The 22,947-nt window shown below is 31.8% G+C and overlaps 2 protein-coding genes across 7 annotated transcripts in view; both read right to left on the bottom strand.

Moving 5' to 3' along the window:
- Positions 1-1,422: 1,422 nt before the first annotated feature.
- LOC132717115 (multiple epidermal growth factor-like domains protein 10) lies at positions 1,423-14,422 on the bottom strand. The gene is made up of 7 exons (XM_060700512.1): positions 14,223-14,422; positions 12,442-13,257; positions 11,144-11,222; positions 4,668-4,690; positions 2,743-3,489; positions 2,339-2,417; positions 1,423-1,540 (listed from the first exon to the last, which is right to left on the bottom strand). Exons 1-7 carry the CDS (start codon positions 14,272-14,274, stop codon positions 1,528-1,530), a joined length of 1,809 nt encoding a protein of 602 aa, XP_060556495.1. The 5' UTR covers positions 14,275-14,422; the 3' UTR covers positions 1,423-1,527.
- Positions 14,423-16,756: 2,334 nt separating this feature from the next.
- Positions 16,757-22,947, bottom strand: part of LOC132717119 (electrogenic sodium bicarbonate cotransporter 1-like) — a 28,070-nt gene continuing 21,879 nt past the window's right edge. For 4 of the 6 annotated variants that reach the window (XM_060700519.1, XM_060700518.1, XM_060700520.1 and 1 more), the window contains 2 exons: positions 21,762-21,809; positions 16,757-19,140 (listed from right to left, as the gene is read on the bottom strand). In XM_060700519.1, the coding sequence (XP_060556502.1) occupies positions 19,047-19,140; positions 21,762-21,809 (142 nt within the window). In that variant the 3' untranslated portion in view covers positions 16,757-19,046. Of the gene's footprint in view, positions 19,141-21,761; positions 21,810-22,796; positions 22,816-22,947 lie in introns of all 6 variants that reach the window. The other 2 variants (XM_060700523.1, XM_060700522.1) reach the window with 2 other exon arrangements.

The following is a 22,947-nucleotide window of genomic DNA, read 5'->3' as shown; positions in this document are numbered from 1 at the left end:
GAATAATATCTGTTCTTGCATTTTGGACAGTGGACGCCTCCCCCGCCGCAGGTTAGACATCCATAAGGGCAATCCATTTCTTGAACTAAAATGCAGAAACAAAGTTTGCTGTAATCCAATCTTTCACTTTACGTTAACTTACAGAATTTTTTATTTAATTCCTCTTATATTTGGTTGAAAAGATCATATTTCCTATTGATACCCTATAGGCGTCCCACAAAAAGAAGCGAACAAAACAACTATAAAATGACATTAACGATATAGTATCTATGAAACTAAATCAAGGGAACTAAATTGTGCACACGTGTATTCATTACTATAGAAAAAAGAGTGGTGAAAACGGAGTGAATGATTTGAAGTAAAATGTCGACCATCTAACTGAAAAATTGTGTTTTGCCCTGATATACTTCGATACAGCAAAGGGAACTAACTATCTGATGTATATTTGAGTTTGGTAATGCCCTCAGATCAGAGATGGGATAACATTGCCCGTTTAGTTTTTATATAAGTTATTTCTTTATTGTATACTACTTGGTTTAATAGGACTGTACAACGTAATTTTATGATGTCTTCTAAAGCGGTTTAAAGACTTATGATGTGTCTGTACGATAGCTATTTCATGCTACGGCCATATTCATTACATGCAAAAGCAATTATAGCATTATCCAAACCACACTGTCTCTTATAATGTTTTGTATGAAATACTGTTTTCCGGATCTTATAATGAAAACGACATAATATGAAGATTTTGTTAAGGTAACAGTGGTCACATTTTATATCTGAATATAGAAAATATCGATATATGTGTGAACTTTATATTATATCAACCTACCAACATTTGTTTCTTTCCTTACAAGGTTATTCAAAGAATAAAGAGAGCTATTTCACTTGCCAAGGCGTCCGTGTCAAAATTCGGTTAAGAATGTTGCGGCAAGTTGTTATTCCCAAAACTACAGTAGGGAATGCTTCTTAAATTTATTAAAGTTATTTTAAAGCATACATGTATAGGAGATCACTGTCCAAAGCCAATGACTTTAACATGCATTTTGACAGAATTAAGGCCCATTTTGAACAAATAAAATTACAATATTATTCAGGCTCTTGTTTTACTATCAAGTACTCAGAATAATCGGGCACACAGTTCTAACAACAGCTCTTGTAATAACTGTTTCTAAGTTCGAATATTGGTGAGCTTAACATTTGAGCTTACAATTACGTAGAAAAATGTGTATACACTAATAAATATCATCAACAATGTAACACAAGATAGAATAGATGTCCATAACTCAACATGTGTAAGTTTGTAATAAGAACGACACTTCTGCAAAAATTTCAAAAAGTACAGTCACTTTAGTGGGATCTATATAACACGACCGGGAGTAAATGCTTATTTCTTGGCGGAAAATCATCACAACACATACAGCCAATACATATATTTATTGAAAACCAATGCAAAACATGGAACTGGAATGTGCTTTACTTTTTCTTGAGCTCCATCATCTGACATCATCACTGTTTTGAGATGATTTACACAATTAACCTGAAAATAAATCAAGGCAATTTCAAATCAAAGCATTGGCTTATATCAACACTGTTTTCATAAATTGTGTTTATAAAACGTATAAGGTGTATATTGGATTTATTTAGCATGAGGAAATGATTTATGTTTATAGTACATTGGTCTACAATTTCCATAATTTCTAAAAGTATTTGAAATATAGATAAAAGCAATAGAAATGTATCATTGGATATTTTCGTAAACTATAGCCAGATAATAGAAATAGTGATAAAACTCTAAGTGATTTAGTAGGAACATATATATGATGAATAATATTATTTTTCTTGAACATTTTATTAATTGTTAAAATAGACGTTTTATTGGATCATACATTGGGCACTTGCCAACAATATCCAGAAAAAAAAATCGCGTTTTATTGTCTAAACACTATTAGTTTACACAGCAAGAAAAACAGAGTTATTGAGACACCATTTTACTGTCTTAAAGAATAAAACTAGAATAAAACATTTTGAAGCCATTTCGATAACCAGGTAAACCACAAATGCACATGGCGACAATCAACATATGGGCATATCTTTGATGATTTATTACTACTTGTAATAAAACTGACTGACAAATCGGATAAATTTCCTTCACACCATTCTTTTGTCAAAATGAATAATTTAAGCAACATTTCTATGAATGGTGTTATCGCATTTTTATCGTTGTGGATTTTTTTTAAAAATACACAAAATGAAGATTCATCATTTCTATTATTCAAAACATTTCGTACACATTGCCAACAAAGAGCAAATAATGAATGTAATATACTGCTCTTACCTGAACAATGTAATGACCATAATTACAACTGTATATTTTGAAGAATGTCCTGTAAGCTTCATTGCAGATGAACCATTTCCTACATTAAAACAAATGATTATAAAATCAAATTACATGTACTTAAACACTGAACATTATGTAAGCAAACAATAATATTTTGTATAAAAAAATAAGCTTTTGTGACTTCGGTCCGTCGTACCATTATTTAATAGATAAATAAATAAAGATACATTAAAACTTAACACTGTTAGACAAACAAATATAAAAAAAGTGTTAAATCATGAAAATTCCGATGAAGTCAACTCGTTTTTCAGCAAAAAAAAATGGGTAAGGAATAAAGGCAATCAACATTGGTATACTTTATATCCAGAAAAATAAAGAGATTCAATAAGTTTTGTCATTACCATTCAATGTTTCAGTCATATTGCAGTAATTTCCGTGCTTCCCTAAAACGCAAATATCACACTTTTCTCCAATAAAACCTGTTTTACATTTGCTATACATGCAAACACCTGTCTTTTTCAAGCAACTGCTTTTGTAGCATCCAATGGAACAATTGAGTTGGCAATCAGTTCCCCAGTAACCATGCTGACAATAATCACAACTTGTATTTCCGGAGCATGCGACACAGTTGTTTGGGCAGGGTAATTGACAATATGATCCATGAAGCCCGGGGGAGCAAGTTGTACAATTGATACCATCAAAATTCGGGTTGCATTTCTTCTGATAACAAGTCCCATCCATTTGGCTACATCTCCCTAAATAGCAACCTCTTGAACAATTGAATTCACACACGTCGCCAAAGAAACCGTCTTTGCATTCTGTACATTTGTCGTACGAAGTACACGTCTTACAATTTTGCGGACAATCCTTCACGCAATCCGAGTCAATATCATATTTTCCTTTGGCGCAATAATCACAATGACCACCTTCGTAATTGTCTCTACACAAGCATGTTCCGGACGAATGCTCACATGTTGAGTTGAGACATCCTTTACTACACACATCTTGACAGCTTTGCCCATAACGCCCCTCGAGGTAACACTTAGTACAAAACATATAATGTTTGCATTCTGAGCACGCAATTGGACAAGCTCTACAAGTATAATAAGCCCCTCCTCTTGCCAAATAGTATCTCTTCGGACATGATGCTGTATAAAATGTAATAACCGATATCAAACGAAATGTTTATCTTTTCGCGGTGCAGTAAGTGAATTAATGTCAAAAAAATACTAGCACAGTGTAAATATTGTAATAAATGAATGTTCGGTAAAAATTAATACTAATGGAAATTTGATAAAAAATGTTAGATTATTTTGTTGGAGGTGAATGACAAAACAAACGAATAAATTTACTTGAAATTCTACAGGCAAGGTCAGATTGTTTTAAAGAATTTAAAGAATATCCTTTACGCCAATTATTCTCACTCTATGCTGGGATATTCATTTCTTTTCTACATTAATTTAAGAGCTTTTTGTCGTAAGAGGGATTACTTTTATCATAAATACATGTTAACTCTTGATTATGCAGGGCAGGGAAAGACAAACATACATTATCTCTAGGATAAAAGAAACAAATGCTTTAACATTTTACAATTGTTGAAAACATGTTTTTGTAAGATTTATCGTTAAATGTTATTGGTTGAATAAGTACAATCATTTTACGTTTAAAGATCCTGTAACACAATTTTTTCATGTTTTTTTCCATAAATATGATGCTCAAATTAAGATTTGTCAATATTGTAAGTTCCAATAAGCATCATTTATAAAGATATTACCCAATTTAACAATTCATGTAAATAAAGGGAGGTAATGAAAATTTATTTTCTATAAATTCTAAGTCAAATTTTCCAAAAAGAAATGAATGCATGTAATTCATTGATTAAATATAATGTTCACAAATATTTGCAGTCCACATCTTACATGTTCTTGGATGTTTGAAAATTGTTTTTATTTGCATAATTATATACATATATATTTTTTGCAAGTGTTGTAAACACACAGTAACAATACCAATCAAAAAACATTACAGGATCATTAATAACAACATTTTTGTTCAACTAATACAAACAGTAAAGAAGCTGTTTTCCGTCGAAACAGTCATGTAATATAATTGACATTGCTCAAAATGTACTCACATCATGAATTTGTTGAATAATTAAACTGTATCCAAAATGATACAATTGACCAGTTCGAGGTTTCGTTTATTGTACCACTGATATAACAAATAGCATTTATCTAAGCAGACTTTATTGCAAAACACTATCATAAGGTATACACTTTCAATTTTGTGATAACTTTTTAACAAAATGCATAAACTTTCAGCTTACCTTCAATCAGTCCAAATGTAAAGCTAAAAACAAACAGATGGAGAATCACCATCCTGATTATCCAAGGCGAACCTATTGATTTAACTTCTTGTTACCTTAACGTTGTTTACAAATCACTTGAATTATAAAACACTACTGTTGCGTGAACTACGGAACCTCATCCATCAAAGCTGATTATTGCGCAAGATGGAATATACGCCGCGTTGGGGATGGTTTCATTCTTAAATTTTGTGTGGTTTTTAAAAATATATTTGTTTACATTAAACCTATGTCTGACTCGCGGTCCTAATTAATATGATTAGAAGCCTTTTAGATTTTGATGTATCGTAACGGTAAAACATTTGTTGTAAACATTCGTATTTTATACAGGTTTATTTTATTTTAATTTATATTGAATTTAGCTAAACCCGGTCTACTCAAAAGTACTTGCATAACATGCATAACGAATAGTTTAAATTTGAACTGCTACTAAGTTTTTTGAGCGATTTTCGTGAATGGATTAAGTCGCCTTACTTTGTTAATCTTTATTCCCTTTGTGTATATGGCCTATAAGTAGGGGAGATACACAGAATTATAATGAAAAAGAAAACACATCAAATCTGGTGATTATGAAGAAAGTCAGAATTTTAGATAATAGTCACGATGATCTCTGCATATTGCGCCGCTAAGAATAACACTAAGTATTTCATATTGTTTCTCTTTCTGTACCACAATTAAAGTGCCATGTATTTATAGACAAAAATAATTTTGTTTTATTATTATAAGAAAGATGAAACAGCTTTTCTAGTTAAAACTTATCCTCCAAACATTCACAACATAAAATTAGATAGATGAAAGGGATAAGGGAGACATGAAATTTTGCTTTCTGATTGTCAATATGAAAATAATGATCACAGGATGGTGACTATGGTAAAAATAATTATGGTGGGAAATTCATAATTTGTTGATGGTGATGATTATGATAATGAGGATGTTGATGCTGCTGATGATAATCATAACGATAAAAAAACGATGTTAATATTTATGATGATGTTGTTGTTGATGATGATAGTGATGTTATGGGGAGTACTTTCCTTAAATTAGTTGTAAAAGTGATGCCAGCATGTGGCATGAAGAGTGTACAGAAAAGGAAATTGATACAGGCAACATAAAGTCAGATAATGGTGTCTCGACAGTACGTTGAAATAATGATAATAATATTGATTATAAAAAATGACGTTGATAAGATGATGAAGGCCATAAACATTTTAACAGTTTGCATGCTAAATGCTTTAAAAGGTTTTAAAAAAGTCTTTTTGACGTGGATAACACAAGCTAGTTTGTTGGTTATAGATCTGTTGTTTTTAATTCGTTATTTTCACTTTTTCATGAATGAATTAATAATATTCTGGGAAAAATACGTCAGCATATTCAAAGGCTTAAGGACTGTACACTATAATAACTAGATTAGTACATAAAATGATATTTGGGGTCTTAGATTGGCATTAAGAGACATCACCCCTACAGTTCAAAGATTTTTTCTTTCTTATAAATTCAATGAAGCGATCGGTATTATATTGTTATGTGAACCGAGCGAAGGCCTAACAGTTTGGTGTACTTTTTTATCTTCCGATTCTTAACTAAATTCTGTATATTTCAGAATACATCAGAATCAGTTTATACTTAGTGAAATGTGATTTTAAAAAATATAATTGTTTACCTGAGAGTTACGTCTGATATATGATGTTTTTATCGCTCAGCCTGTTTTACGTTTTTCGTACCTTAAAAAGGCCATTAAATTATTTGCATGACGATTAGTTTAAATCGTAACTAAGTATAGCAAACAAGTTGACACAATGTGACAGGGGGTTTATTAGAATTACATTTCAGGACAAAGTTTAAGGTCCTTTTTTATCACCATGGTAGTTAATATGCAGATATTCACTTCAAATCCGTATTAGTATTTTAGACTAGTAATTGGGCATTTGGCGAGGAGTTTTGTTTTAATCAGGTTTACAGAAACATAATGCCTGCACAATGTACATTCAAGGGAAAGATTAAGCAGAGGTACATTAAGATAACAATCAGTCTCCAAACACTTCAGAAATTTAGAATTCAATGGATGACAATATAAGAAATAAAAGAACTTGCAGCCGTTAGTATGATGATATGATAGATATGAAGATGATGTTGATTATTATGCTTATATGCATGTGTTGTTGTTGTTGACGATGGTAATGATAATTATGATGATAATGATGAAATAATGATACTGAAAAGTGTTTCCTTAATATCAAATGTAATGATGTCTGTACAGTGTACAATCAAGAGATAGATGAAACAAATACAGCAAGATGAAACAAATATTACGAACTTTCACAAATAGGAATTAGATTAACGGGTTAGTTATATGATAATGATGAAGGTAAAGGTGACTATGAAAATGATGATGATTACGGTGATAACGATGATAATACTTGGCACTGTTTATTCCTTTAAGATGATAATACGCATTTTGTTGATGACATTGACTTTTTTTTAATATTAATTTGGATGTTTTTGTTGTTGTTGATGATGACGTTGACAAGACGTATTTTGACAAGCGTTTCCTAAGTACGTTTCAATTATTACATCTTATACTCGAGGACAGTTAGCAAGACAAGACAACATAAAATATGTACCATATAGACCAATAGAACATGTGATGCAGTTGGTGCCATTAAAGGGCGTTTTGCAGTTTTCCCTGTTACATGTAACATGTTCCATTACTTTTATTACATTTCTAGCATAATAAATTTATACAAATTTTTCCTCACTTCGTTTCCATATCGTTTTGTAAATTTTCTGTATTTTCTAACTACTTTTCACATTTTGCTTCTAACAAATTTGTGGTTAGTTATATGTGTCTTTACATGCCAATCAAATTCTTCATTTAGAAAAATACATAGTAAACGTATAAGTTCTTTAATTAGAATGCATGTGTAACATATATATAACAAGTACTTGAATGTTGTATAGACTTTAAATGTGCTATTTGAAGTATTTTATTTATGTTAAGTGTATCCAAAGCAAGTGAGAGCAAGTGCGTTGACAAGCGTTACCTAAGTAACCGTGTTTGCATTTATCACAACTTGTACTCGAAGAGTACTTGACACTGTTGTAAGGACAGGGTTATATACAATATGTCCCATGTAGCCCAGAAGAACATTTTGTGCACTTGATACCATCAAAGTTTGGTTTGCATTTCTTCTGATAGCATGCATGTTCCATCCTGTTTGCTACAATTGCCTAAATAACAACCTCTGGAGCAATTGAATTCACACACATCGCCAAAAAAGCCAGTCTTGCATTCTGTACAGTTTGTTTCCGAAATACATCTCTTACAATTCTGTTGACAATCCATCATACAATCAGAGTCCATTCCGTATTTTCCTTTAGCACAAGTATCACAACGACGGCCTTCATAGTTGTCTTTGCATGAGCAAGTTCCGTAAGTTTTGTCACATGTTGAATTAAGGCACCCTTTGCTACAGTCCTGTCTGCAGTCCGGTCCGTAACGACTTTGGTTAGTGCAAGCAATACAGTGCACGACCCAATGACTATAACATTGAGTACATCTTGGCGGACATTTTTTACATTGAAGGTATGCTCCGTTTCTATAAGAATAATATCTGTTCTTGCATTTTGGACAGTGGACGCCTCCCCCACCGCAGGTTAGACATCCATAAGGGCAATCCATTTCTTGAACTAAAATGCAGAAACAAAGTTTGCTGTAATCCAATCTTTCACTTTACGTTAACTTACAGAATTCTTTAATTTAATTCCTCTTATATTTGGTTGAAAAGATCATATTTCCTATTGATACCCTATAGGCGTCCCACAAAAAGAAGCGAACAAAACAACTATAAAATGACATTAAAATATTGTTAACGATATATTATCTATGAAACTAAATCAAGGGAACTAAATTGTGCACACGTGTATTCATTACTATAGAAAAAAGAGTGGTGAAAACGGAGTGAATGATTTGAAGTAAAATGTCGACCATCTAACTGAAAAATTGTGTTTTGCCCTGATATACTTCGATACAGCAAAGGGAACTAACTATCTAATGTATATTTGAGTTTGGTAATGCCCTCAGATCAGAGATGGGATAACATTGCCCCTTTAGTTTTTATATAAGTTATTTCTTTATTGTATACTTCTTGGTTTAGAAGGACTGTACAACGTAATTTTATGATGTCTTCTAAAGCGGTTTAAAGACTTATGATGTGTCTGTACGATAGCTATTTCATGCTACGGTCATATTCATTACATGCAAAAGCAATTATAGCATTATCCAAACCACACTGTCTCTTATAATGTTTTGTATGAAATACTGTTTTCCGGATCTTATAATGAAAACGACATAATATGAAGATTTTGTTAAGGTAACAGTGGTCACTTTTTATATCTGAATATAGAAAATATCGATATATGTGTGAACTTTATATTATATCAACCTACCAACATTTGTTTCTTTCCTAACAAGGTTATTCAAAGAATAAAGAGAGCTATTTCACTTGCCAAGGCTTCCGTGTCAAAATTTGGTTAAGAATGTTGCGGCAAGTTGTTATTCCCAAAACTACAGTAGGGAATGCGTCTTAAATTCACAAAGTTATTTTAAAGCATACATGTATAGGAGTATAATGTAACACAAGATAGAAAAGATGTTCATAACTCAACATGTGTAAGTTTGTTATAAGAACGACTCTTCTGCAAAATTTCAAAAAGTACAGTCACTTTCGTGGGATCTATATAACACGACCGGGAGCAAAATGCTTATTTCTTGGCGGAAATTATAACAACAGATACACCCAATACATATATTGATTGAAAACCAATGCAAAACATAGAACCGGAATGTGCTTTACTTTTTCTTGAGCTCCATTTGAGATCATCACTGTTTTTGGGATGATTTACACAATTAACCTGAAAATAAATCAAGGCAATTTCAAAAGTCTGTTCAAAGCATTGGCTTATATTAACACTTTTTTCACAAATTGTGTTTATTGGATATATTTAGCATGAGGAAATGATTTATGTTTATATACATTGGTCTACAATTGCCAAAATTTCTTTAAGTGTTTCAAATATTGATAAAAAAATGGGTCAAAGACAGAAAAGGCCTGGCTGCATTTGTATACCAAATATCATGATGTTGTGATGTTATGGAAAAACAATTACCACTGACCATTAATGTAGAAAATTTATCTAAGTCAGTAAACAGGATGTGGAGTAGCAACAGACCTGAAATCGAATCTCACAGTATGGGACTACATGTCAATGTTGTATGCCAAATATCAAGAGGCTGTGATAAGTAGTTGCTAAGAAAACTGTTACGAAAATTTTCTACGATTGACCATTAATGTCGAAAATTTAACTAAGTCGATAAACAGGAAGTGAATGAGCGACAGACCTAAAATCTGATCCCATGGTATTGGACCATGTGCCAATGCTGTATGCCATATATCAAGAGGCTGTGATAAGTAGTTGCTGAGAAAACTATTACAAAAAGTTTTTACTTTTTATAGGATTGCACACTTTCCAACAATATCAAGACAAATTCGTTCGTTTTTTTTGTTGGTATGTCTAATATTAAATACTATTGTATTACACAATAGAAAAAATATGAGTTGTTGAGACACCATTTTACAGTATTACAGAAACAAGACTACAAAACATTTTGAAGCCATTTTGGTAACAGAGTAAACCACAGATGCTCCAACTCTTATTTCAAAAGCTTTGCTTTGCTTGATATTTGCTACATATACCATTTCAAAGGTCATCAAATACTAGAGTTCAGGAAAACAATTGTACAAATTCTGAAAACAAATATCAACAAGGAAGGGTGGCATTCAATGAACACAACCAAGCAACATCGGACAACTAGCAAGGAGTCTAGCGAGACACAAAACAATAATAAGCTGACACAAGGGTATGGTACGGACAGGTAGTTATTATAAATACATATAATTCAAAATAGGAAAACATAACAAAACCGACCAGTATATTTAAGAAGACAAATGATTAAAATGCCAACAAATAGATATGGATGAATGGGAAAGGTACCCGTGAAATACGATATAAGAAATGTGATGTATGATATTTTCGATCAATGGACTTGACAAGCAATGACTGCATTTACCAACAGCAAAAACTAGCAAATTGTTATTGAAAAAAATCATGGCACATTACGATAATCAACGTACATATCATTGATGATTTATAATAACTTGTAATAAAGTTGACTGACAAATCAGATAATTCCCTTCAAATCGTTCTTTTGACAAAATAAAGTTCAACAATCTTTAGCAACATGAATGGTGTTATCGCATTTTTATCTTTGTATATTAAAAAAAATACACAAAATTAAAATTCATCATTTCTATGATTTAAAACATTTCGTAGTCATTGCAAACAAAGAGCAAATAATGTATGTAATGTATTGCGCTTACCTGAACAATGTAATGCCCATAATTACAACTGTATATTTTGAAGAATGTCCTGTAAGTTTCATTGCTGATGAGCCATTTCCTACATTAAAACAAATGATAATAAAAACAAATCAATGTACCTAAACACTGAACATTATGTAAACAAAGAATGATATTTCGTACAACTAATAAGCTTTTGTGACTTCGGTCAGTCGAACAATTATTATGTAGTGTCCAACTTTATTTTTCATCCAATGGAAACGCTTTATTTCTTCAAAATTATGTGTGTTAAGTTTCATAGAACAACTAAAGTCGATAATATATATCAAATTCTGTCCATAGTCCCCTTCTATTTTTCATAGTGCTTCATAGAACCGCGTATGTAAAAATTGTCATAAGCATAACTTTGCACATGCGCTGTCGTGGGCCGCTTTTGAATATTTTTTTAGTAAAAATGAAGCCATTGAAAGGTCAACATAATAAGATATAGGATATACTTGAAGTTCAGTCTTGGCGAAAATGATACTGCACGTGTAAAAGTAAAAACCAATATAAAATGTCAATTAATATTTTTTTATTACGAATGTAGGAAAAGGTCTTAATTAATTTGTAACTAAGAGGAAAGTCATGTGTGTCTACTCGTTTTTCTTTTTTTTCCGGTAGGCATAAAGTGAATGTAGACATTATGTTTTTGGAAAATACGTTACGTGACCTCGTGTTTACACATGACATTTAATGTATACATGTATAAATCATATAATATATTAGCTACTGAGTATCAATTGTTCAACTCATTAAAATTTTTGTCGAAAATAAATGTTTTCTTATCGAGCAAATGAAAACTCCATATTCCCAACTGAAACACAAGGGTACACGCGGCTTCGCGCGCAAAATGATGTAAATCATGCATATTTATAAGGTCAAATTTAAACCCGCCATTCAGGTAATTGTTTAATAAAGCAGACATGTAGTGACGTAATAAAGTGAATATTAATGAGGCCAAATAAAATTTTACACTAAATATGTAAGTATTTATCCGTATCTGTTCTACAGAAATTAGAAACATCCTCCGGTCGCTATCGCTCCCGTCGAAGTTTCTCATTTCTGTAGAACAGCACAGATGAACACTAACATATACATAGATGAATCCAAAAAGATACGCCAAAACCTATTGATAAAACACTGTTAGACAAACAAATAAAAAAGTGTTAAATCATGAAAATTCCAATGAAGTCAACTCAGCAAAAACAGAGGAATAAAATTAAGCAAGACTGGTATGCATGTAATTTATATCTAACTAAGTAAAACTTTGTAATTACCATTCAATGTTTCAGTCATATTGCAGTAAGTTCCGTGCTTCCCTAAATCGCAAATATCACACTTTTCTCCAATAAAACCAGTTCTACATTTGCTATACATGCATACTCCTGTCTTTTTCAAGCACATGCTTTTGTAGCATCCAATGGAACATTTGTGTTGGCAGGCAGATCCCCAATGACCATGCTGACAATGATCACAACTTGTATTCCCGGAGCATGCGACACAGCTCTCAGGGCAGGGTAATTGACAATATGTTCCATAAAACCCGGGGAAGCAAGTTGTACAATTGATACCATCAAAATTCGGGTTGCATTTCTCCTGATAACAAGTGCCATTCATTTGGCTACATCTCCCTAAATAGCAACCTCTTGAACAATTGAATTCACACGCGTCGCCAAAGAAACCGTCTTTACATTCTGTACATTTGTCGTAAGAAGTACACGTCTTACAATTTTGTGGACAGTCCTTCACGCAATCCGAGTCAATATCATATTTTCCTTTGGCGCAATAATCACAATGACCACCTTCATAATTGTCTCTACACAAGCATGTTCCGGACGAATGCTCACATGTTGAGTCCAGGCATCCTTTACTACACACATCTTGGCAGTTTTGCCCATAACGCCCCTCTAGGTAACATTTAGTACAAATCATATAATGTTCACATTCTGAGCACGCAATTGGACATGACCTACATGTATAATAAGCCCCTCCTCTTGCCAAATAATATCCCTTCGGACATGACGCACAGTTGTAAGGCACTCCTGCGCATGTCAGACAGTTGTGAGATTTGTCGCATTCATCAGACGCTTGCGCTGTATGAAATGTACAAAATGATATCAAACGAAATCTGCCTGCGCTTTATAAGAAACTTAAAATGTGATACTGAACAAAAACTTAGTATAGGGCAGTGAATTGATAACCTACTACATTACAGTTTTTGCCAAGTAAAAATTCGAAGTAATACTTTATTTTTTTTTATTCTGTAATTTAATCTTGGGCCGTGGATAAACAGGACAAACAAAAGATTTTTTGAAAAAGACGGTTTGAAAGTGCTAGTCTGACAAAGTCGCCCTCATGTGAAGAAAGAATAGAACATCGGTTACGAAAAGATTCTTTAATAACACCACGGGATACCGTTACTTGATTTGTTTGTTTGTTTGTTTCATTTTACGTCTTTTTCAACAGTATTTCAGTCATATAGGCGGGTACTTTCCTAATCATCGTTCCTGGAGAGTTACACCAGTACTAGACTACCTTCCTCCGCGCTAAACTACCAAAGCATCTCCCGGGGATCGAACCCACGCCAGAGAGGTAACTGGATTAGAAGTCATCGACTCTAACCCCTCGACCACCGTTACTTGAACGAGTATTAGTTTAAATGGATACCTTTGAGGTCACTAGTTATTTCTAATCACATATGCAATTTTTAGATTCATTCTGTATGATAAGGGAAGAAAAAGATAGCAGTTCGAGATGAAAGAAAAAGAAGTTTAAAATGCAAGTAACAAATTTAGAATATGATCCCGTATATTTTACAGGACTATTTGTTTAAAGTTACTGGTAGAAAAATATACAACGATAGTAGAGTATCTAGCGAATATCAACAAAAAGAAAGTGAAGAAGAAGTACCGAGTTTTGAGTTGTGACAACAATTTTAGTAGTTATTGATGTTTTTCCTTTTGATAAATCATTTTTAAAATAAAGAAGAGATTATCAAAAATGTGAACTGAAATGCAATGCATTTGGCAACATACATATAAACTAGTATTCCGCATACCTTCAGTAAGTCCAAACAACATGCCTAAAACAAACAAATATAGAAAAACCATCCTGAATCTCCAAAATCTAAAACAACCGATTTAACTGCTTGTTACCTAAACGTGGTTTACTTCACAATATAGAAATACTACGGTCACGTACTCAACGGAATGTCGTCCATCAAATCCTAATGTTGCGCAAGATAAAATACACTCCTTAACAATACATTACAATGGTGATGATTTCATATCTAAGCTGTTTTGCGGTTTTAAAAATGTATGAATATTTACGTGAATCGCTACGTCTGTCACAATACTTTAATATGGTCTGTTGCTTTTAAGGCTCCGTGTGCAGTAAAACAGTTTTGTTGCTCATGACCTATGGTGTTATAGTTGTATCATTTTTTGTTTAATTTAGCTTAAACTCCTGTGCACCAAAACGACAAAATATAACAAAGCGCTTAAAACATAGCGAAGTAAAATGTTAAGCATTTTCTTGGGAAAAGTTGTAAGAAGCCTCATAAAAGTATCTTCTTTTGTTTATCCATGTCTCAGCAAGTAACAGTTTTCAGCCATTGTTTTAATATAGCCCCCTGAAAATTTGACATTAATTGTTTATTGTCCATGCCGTAGAGGTTTTCAGGAATAGTTTTATATATAGCCATAAAAAGTTGGCATAATTCACGTTTTTCTTGTCAATCATGTCATAGAAGTGAGCAGAATGGTTTTATATTGTTTTTATGCCAATGCGTTAACAGGTACATAGAGTTCATTAGAACCATATTTCACGACAATGTTGTCTAAGCATCGACACACCAGGTTACATGATCTGTATGTGTGTGTGTGGGGGGTGGGGGGATGGGGTGGCAGGGTGCGTAGAAAATAGACAACCGGGTGTTTTGATGTTCTTTCTGTTGAGTGCCATAGCTAAAGAAAACATTGCTTTTCTCGTGGTCACATCATGTTAAGTCCCAAAGAATGTAGCCTATCTTCGAGTATGTTTATCATAGGATCAAGATTTTATCTTTATTCCCGCCATGGTCATGTCGTCGGTTGAATATGTGCATTGAAGGACTGATAAATTGAGTTAATAAAGAAATGGATTCTTCAAATGTTTGTTTGTTTCCCTAGATTTTAATGTCGATTTTAACACAATCATGATCTTGGTCATCTCGTCGGTCAATCCACCTACCTAGCTTTTCGTGATTAACCAGTATTTACAAAAATCTCTGCCAGTGATCATCTACTAATCTGACATGATATCTGAATCAACAGTGAGAGACAAATGGCAATTAGACTCAATGCCCGAGATAAATCACCACATAGATAGTACTCCACACCCGAATATGGGACCAACAGGACCCTAGATTACTTATCCGATACTCTCCCTATTGCATGAACTGGTAGTAAATGTGAGCAATAACATTTCTGTTTAACCTTAATTCTTCTGGGTTTAGAATGAAGTCACTGTGTTAAATTATTTTTTAAATATCCAACCTTAATAACGCTCATTATTTTTTTTTAACTTTCTAACACCCGAAGATGGGACCAACAACACCAGAGATTACTTATCCGATACTCTCTCCCCGTTATATGAACTTTTCATGAATGTTAGCAATAAAATTTCTGTTTAACTTTAATTAGAATGAAGTCACTGTGTTAAATTATTTTTTAAATATCCAACCCTAAAAACGCTCATTATTTTTTAACTTTCTACTATTTTAGCTCGACTATTCGATAAGAATAAATAAAGCTATTGTAGTCAACCGAGCGTCGGCGTCGGCTACGGTGTCGGCGTCTGTGTCGGCGTAACCACTTATGTTAAAGTTTTTGTAATACCTCAAATATTTTCAAAGTCCATTGACATGACACATGACATGACATTGGCTATGAAACTTTGCACACTTGTTCACCATCATGACCCCAACCTTTAGACAGGAGGAGGTAACTGTATCAAGCATTTTGACAGAATTATTCCCCCTTTTCGACTTAGAATTTACGTTAAAGTTTTTGTAATACCTCAAATATTTTCAAAGTCCATTGACATATGGCTTTGAAACTTTGCATACTTTTTCACCATCATAACCCCAACCTGTACACAGGAGGAGGTAACTGTATCAAGCATTTTGACAAAATAATGCCCCTTTTCTGACATAGAATTTACATTTAAGTTTGCATACTACCTCAGATATTTTCATATACTTTTGACATCTGGCTTTGAAACAAGTTGAAACTTTATAGTCTTCCTTGAAAGCATAATAGGACTCTCTCCAAGGCCTATAACAGTAACATGGATTTAAAGAAAAATTTGGCCCTTTTGTTAACTAAGAAAGTTTTACATTATCAAGGCTCTTTTTCTATCAAGCACTAAGAATAGTCGAGCGTTGCTGTCCTACCGACAGCTCCTGTTTATACTCTCTTCAGTGGAGTACACTTAACACACTGTAATACACTGTTCAAAACTCAATTATGATACAATACACTCTAACAATTGGCCGCATGAAACGCCGTACTGCAAGCTCGGCTTAAAATATATATAAGCAAGACAGAAAAGTGATTTTTGTTTCTTTATTTAGATCTTTGATAATAACTCTGCATACAATAAAATACTTTTAATTATATAACTGATATGCTGTCTTCCCATAACATAGTATTCGATGTTTGTAGAAAGTTCATGTAACGGATGTTACAAAAAAAGCTTACAGTTTAAATAAAAAAATATGACATATACAATAATATAGGTAAAACAATTTATAACCATGACAACCAACCTGCAGATTCTTGTCAAAATAAAATAAAACATTGCTGAAAATCAATTCCAAAGTATATAGCACTTATGTTTACGTTTGTTTCCTTCTTTCTATTACAATGTCGTTATTTTCTTTTTCCTTGCTTTTTAATTTCAAATCATAACAGTTTTTTCTTATTTCTACATGACTTGATATTAAATCAGCATACATAACAGATCATGTGTTAATTGTATGTCTTTGTAATATTTTCCTTACCATATAATCAGATTTTACGTTACTGGGTCCCTGTTCCTTGTTCAAGTACATACTTTTTGAATTGTTTAATATATCAGTATAAAATCTAGAAAATATGAGATTTTTTCTTAGTTAAAATGTACATAATATCATTTTCTTATAACATGTCTAAATTATTTTTGTTTACACATATATATGTAAATAAGTAAAACTTGGTTAGTTATAAGGTTGTAAGATACAAGGTAAAAAACAATAATCATCATATGATAATCAAAATATCACGATACAGATATTTACATCTGTAATTATATTATATATCTGTCCATACCTTTTACATTTAAAAAAGAGCGATCTATATGTATATTCCATAGGAAAAATGCTCTAACAAGTAACCAAAAAAATCTTTTATAAATCTGTACTCAATTTTGAAATATTAAAATTGCCATTGCATCCATATTGCCAGTTTGATAATCTATTCGAAATTTCTATTTTTTTAAAGGTTTTTTTCTATCTAAAGCTTTTGATAACGTACACTTAGCACTATATATTGGTAAAATATGAATTTCAAAAAAGGAATAAAAATCAAGTTACTAAATCTTATAAACCTATCGAAATAGCAGTTTATATATACATGAAGTAACGTAATTGCAACATACTTTACACTCAGCAAGTGTGACAAAATTATATACACTAAGTCAGTATCCAAAGCACCGTGTACATCTTTATATCTTGTTGTAAAACAAGCTAGATTTTCAATAATTTACACATGTTTAAATCATTTTTCTTAAAACAAAACACAAAACGAAATACAATATGAGGAAATATGTATTCTATTTCTACAATACAGATATAAAAATCCGCGTGCCCAACAAATTGATTTAAAATATCATTTAAAATATATATTTTACATATATTTTTTAAAATCCAACAGAAATGTAACGTAAATTACATACTGAAAATCCTTAAAGCCGGTAACATATAAAACAAATAAAAAAATCTCTATAGAACAGATAATTAAATCTAAAATTTCCGAAATAAATATATATAAAGGTTGTGACGAAAATTAAGAATCCTAAAAGCCGGTTGCGTACATGTGACATACATATTTAACAGTCATTATAGAAAATAACGTTATATTTTCAAAATTCCGAAATACATATACCTAAGGGGAAAATTCTGATAAAAATGAATGATTTAATTTCTAATGAACAAATCAATGAAAAGAAAGAACAATCATAATTTTTATCACATGTAAATATAGATATCTGCTTTAAACAGAGGTAAATATAATGACTAAATGAAAACCTTTTGACATGAAGTATATATAACAATTGTTTTTTCTTTTTATTTCACGCCTCAAATCTGATAATACACAAAAACAAGATTAGATATTAGCATATAAACAAAGTATAACATTTGTTTCTGATTAAAGCTCAGATTTCGCCTATCCGCCAACAAACACACTTTGGCGACATACAATGCAAAACCCCTCACAGCACAAAGGTGTACCTGTTTCCGCATGGAAATAACGAGATTCAGTTGATCCTCTACCAGATTAGTGACCTCTTTCAAGCTGTCAACACTTCATAAACTTTCAGATTATTTGTTGTTCAATTTTTTAATTTAAATTATCATTAGTATTTCAAATCCGATCTTAACAAATCTCGCTAAAATCTTTTGCATGTTGTCTATATTTGGACATTGCAGATTTCTATTATGAGTCTAAAAATAGAACAATACAAAACATTTCATTGGCTGTAGTTTCCTTAAAAATCTGGTTATGTAATACATGTATGTCTATAAATAGAACATCATTTTTTTCTATTTTTGTAAATGTCCTGTTTTTAAAGCTAACAGTTCTCAGATTTTGCTTTCACGTCCTTCATTTTCTTCCGGAATGTTATCATCACCTAGCGTAAAGTTAGCTTTTGATCCATTTCGTCGATTTACAAGTCTGAAAGTAAAAAGAGAAAACAACTTGTTTAGCTATTATGTTTGAATTATAGACCACATGATAACAATAAGCGACAACATGATAGCACGTTATTAAATTTCACATGATAAATGTCCATGACAACACAATTCTTGTATGGAAAACATATATAAATACAGGATTTATGTTTTATTCAAAACCTGAAAATTTTAAATAAACATATTAACGGACAAAATAGAATAACAAAATCAAAATATTTCGAGATAAACGTCTGGACTAACAGATCATTCCTTCAATCTTAAGTATTTGCCATCTGTTGTTAAATATAGCCGAAATTTTGATTGGTTGGTGTCACGTCTTACATACGACCATTGGGAGTGGCTTCTAAGAAGACTTGACACCAGATGCTAAAAATACTCTTCTATATATAGATTACACTTTTACAGTGGATGTAGATCTACATTGTTGTATCTAAATAAAATTGATAAGATGAATGAATAAAAAAGCACACACACAAAAAGAAAAATAATAACAGAAAAAAGTGCAGTTAATTGAAATCACGGCAATCCAAATGTGTAAAAATCATGGCGACCAAACATTATAGAATCAACAGAAAATGAACATTTATTTGATAACACATGGAAATAGCAAGTAAGTCATAGCGCTTAAATGGATTGTTGAAGAGCAAAGCTTACAGCAATTGAAGTAATTTTCAACTTCATTTACATGCTGCATCTCTTAGCGATTAAATGGTTGTGATTTCAATCACCGTTTTCCTTAAGTTTAAATCAACACATAAGAAGAAATATCGAACCTAAAAATCTCTTCTGCAAGTTAAAAGCATCTTATAAGAACAAGCAAAGAAAAAGTATTAATATTAAATACGTTATGAAAAGGTAGTAAAGCACACCACGGCAACTCCAAATGACGGCAGCAATTCAAGAGATGAAAGGAAATAAAATATGTATATAGTTCAAAAACAATTACATAGCAAGATAAATAAAGAAACATTTGTTAAATGGTTTAGCAGAACACGAGCACAGCAGAGAGATAAGACAGCAGAACAAAACACAAAACGTGTGAGAACTAGAAGAGGTGGGTGTTGTGTTGAAAAGGGGTGGGTGTTGGCATTTATTGTTTTGTTTTATGACGTTTTTATACTGTATCAAAATGGTACGATGTCTGAAATGGTAAAACCCTATTATCAATCCATCAACTATTATGGCTTCTAACCGAGTGTCTATGATTCGAACTGGCAATAAGATTTTACGCACCTTTTTTCGGGCGATTATCTAAAATAAGTGCAAACCAGCCGAATATCAAATTCGTGTTGGTCTTGGTTGAGTTTTTTTCCCAACTGATGTCTATTATGGTTTGTAATTTGCGAGAAATTGTTATTTGAAAATATTGTGACTTTACAACTTTTACTTGAGAAGGAATACCTAAACCTTCTCACTGCTGAAACCGGAAGTGAGCAGCCTTTGCCACAAGTGTAGAGCCTGGCCAATCTGCTTATTCGTGTTATGTCATTCTTATCTACTTTGTTGACTGACTGATTTTATTCTCTATATTCAATAATGTATGATGGAAAGTCGCCCAAAAAATAGTCATTTCTTTTTAAAACATTAAGCAGCTTTCTGGTTAAAACCTAGCTTCTTAGCTCAAATATTATTTTACATAATTATATAAGTTTGAATAAAGAAATCAATTCAAGTTTCAATTTAGAAATGTTTTGTTTTATTAAAATAAAACAAAAGAAACAAAAAAAGGGTTCGAATCAAAAGTCTTCAAATGACTTCAAATGACGGGAACGTCATACCACGTCAAGGACTTTGCATAATAATGTAATTTGTAAATATCATTGCATCCATTTTTGTCTCTTATCTATGCTATATATGTACGAATAAACATTGTCGTATGTGCATAACTTGTACGTCATAGATATATGAACATATTGTTTCATAAACAAGATAAAAGAATGGAAGATGTATCAAATATTGGATAAAAAGGTGCAAATATAGGGGCGTGGTGTCTCAAGCGATTAAATACATTTGTGTTTGCAAATACAAGGGGCCGTTGATTTAAATATCATGTCATGCTACTTGTAAAAGTGTTCATTTTACATGTATATCTTATTTGTGTGTATAATAAAAAATATATAAAATGTGAATATATTTGTGACCTGTTCTTGGAAAATTCCTCCAGAATTGTAATAGATATATACAGGCAGTATCAATTTTAGAAAGAAATTCATAAAAGTTTTTATTAAGTGCATGTGATAGTAATCAACCATAGTTATCTAAAAAAAGCTTTAAATTGTAAAGATTCTAAAAAAATAGCATTTCTGGAGATATTTCTCGTTCGAATGAATATCTTTATAAGATAAAACATTTTCCAAATGCTTCATAAAACTCGGTTTTTTCCGCCATTTTCCGTATCATATGACGTCTAAATAAGCGTTTACATGAAGAAAAAAATGTGTTTATCAAAATCATTGTTAGTTACGGAAAATGACGGAAATGGCCGATGTTTTATGAGTACTCATAGGGGGAGGCATATAATAATGTGAACAAATGGATGCAACACTGGTATTGATGTGTGGGGAATGTAAAGAAATAGGATGACAGTGTTGTTTACGTTACCGATCACCGAAGTGGTGGCGTTCATTGTGACTGAGCTTAGGACTGAAACTTAACATTAAAAAAAACAGAAGAGTTGTTAAACATCTCGATATATAATATAGATATATGAATCACATCTAACGATTTGGGTCTCTGGGTATTTTCGTTTTTGTTTTCATTTTAGAGCTATATGTTTTCAGAATCAAATTCTTCAACCCCTATATCTGAACAAAAGTACTGGCATCAAAGCTAATCAAAACTAACGTATAAGAAAGGACAGAATATACTGCAATGATTCTGACTACACATTTGATATTATAATAAAACAAATGAAATAGACGTTGAAAATTTTGACGTCAAAACTATGATGTCATTCCTTTGACGCCAGTTTTCACTCCACAAGGACCAAAATCGCGAGACGTGACAAAAATTATATAAAATATGACATGATAATGCACAATATAATCACGTATGATTTAACATATACTAAATATAATATTTTCTTTATTAAGATTATTCTTAGACAAAAGATAATACCAAAATGTTATCTTATAGATATAAAATGGTTATTTTAGATAAAGCAGTTGTTTGAATTCATAAGCTATTCTTGCGCTTAATGATAAAAAAATACTATTTCTAAAGAATTTCTGAAAATGATTTTTAAAAAAAAAACTATTTTACATCTTTTTACAAATAAGCTTACGATTGGCACCTGTTGAAATTAAGACTCTTCAGTTAAAGTATTCTTTAAACTTATATAATTATACATCAATTTAATTTTGTATATTCGGTCTCTGTATTTATTTCTTATCAAAGCGTTGGTTAACTAAGATATCTCTTTATCATAAAGATGGTTCTTTGATTATTTTACAATATGGAGAATGCCGATAATGACCGGATTGTAACGAAGTCATGATAAATTCACTGCCTTAACAAATATACAGACTGACTGATTTGTCTTAACTTTGGAATAGCTTTATAAAAGAACTACTTTGTCTAACTTTGTAAAATTGAATGAATGATTCTTGGATAATTTGTCTATTTTTGAAGACTTACAATTTAAAGATCAGACCGTCTGAAATAACGACATGTATAACATTATGTTATTGTTCATTTCCTTTTTAACAAGCAAACTCGATCGTTTGAATTCGTTAGTTCTTACTGTTTTTGTCATATATAAACAACTTTAGAATAAAATATAACAAGC

This window comes from Ruditapes philippinarum, unplaced genomic scaffold, assembly GCF_026571515.1.
Source record: "Ruditapes philippinarum isolate M1 unplaced genomic scaffold, ASM2657151v2 ctg5307_1_1_1_1, whole genome shotgun sequence".
NCBI classification, from domain to species: domain Eukaryota; kingdom Metazoa; phylum Mollusca; class Bivalvia; order Venerida; family Veneridae; genus Ruditapes; species Ruditapes philippinarum.
Note: the sequence above shows the minus strand (reverse complement) of the source record. Positions and strands in the feature narration are given on the sequence as shown.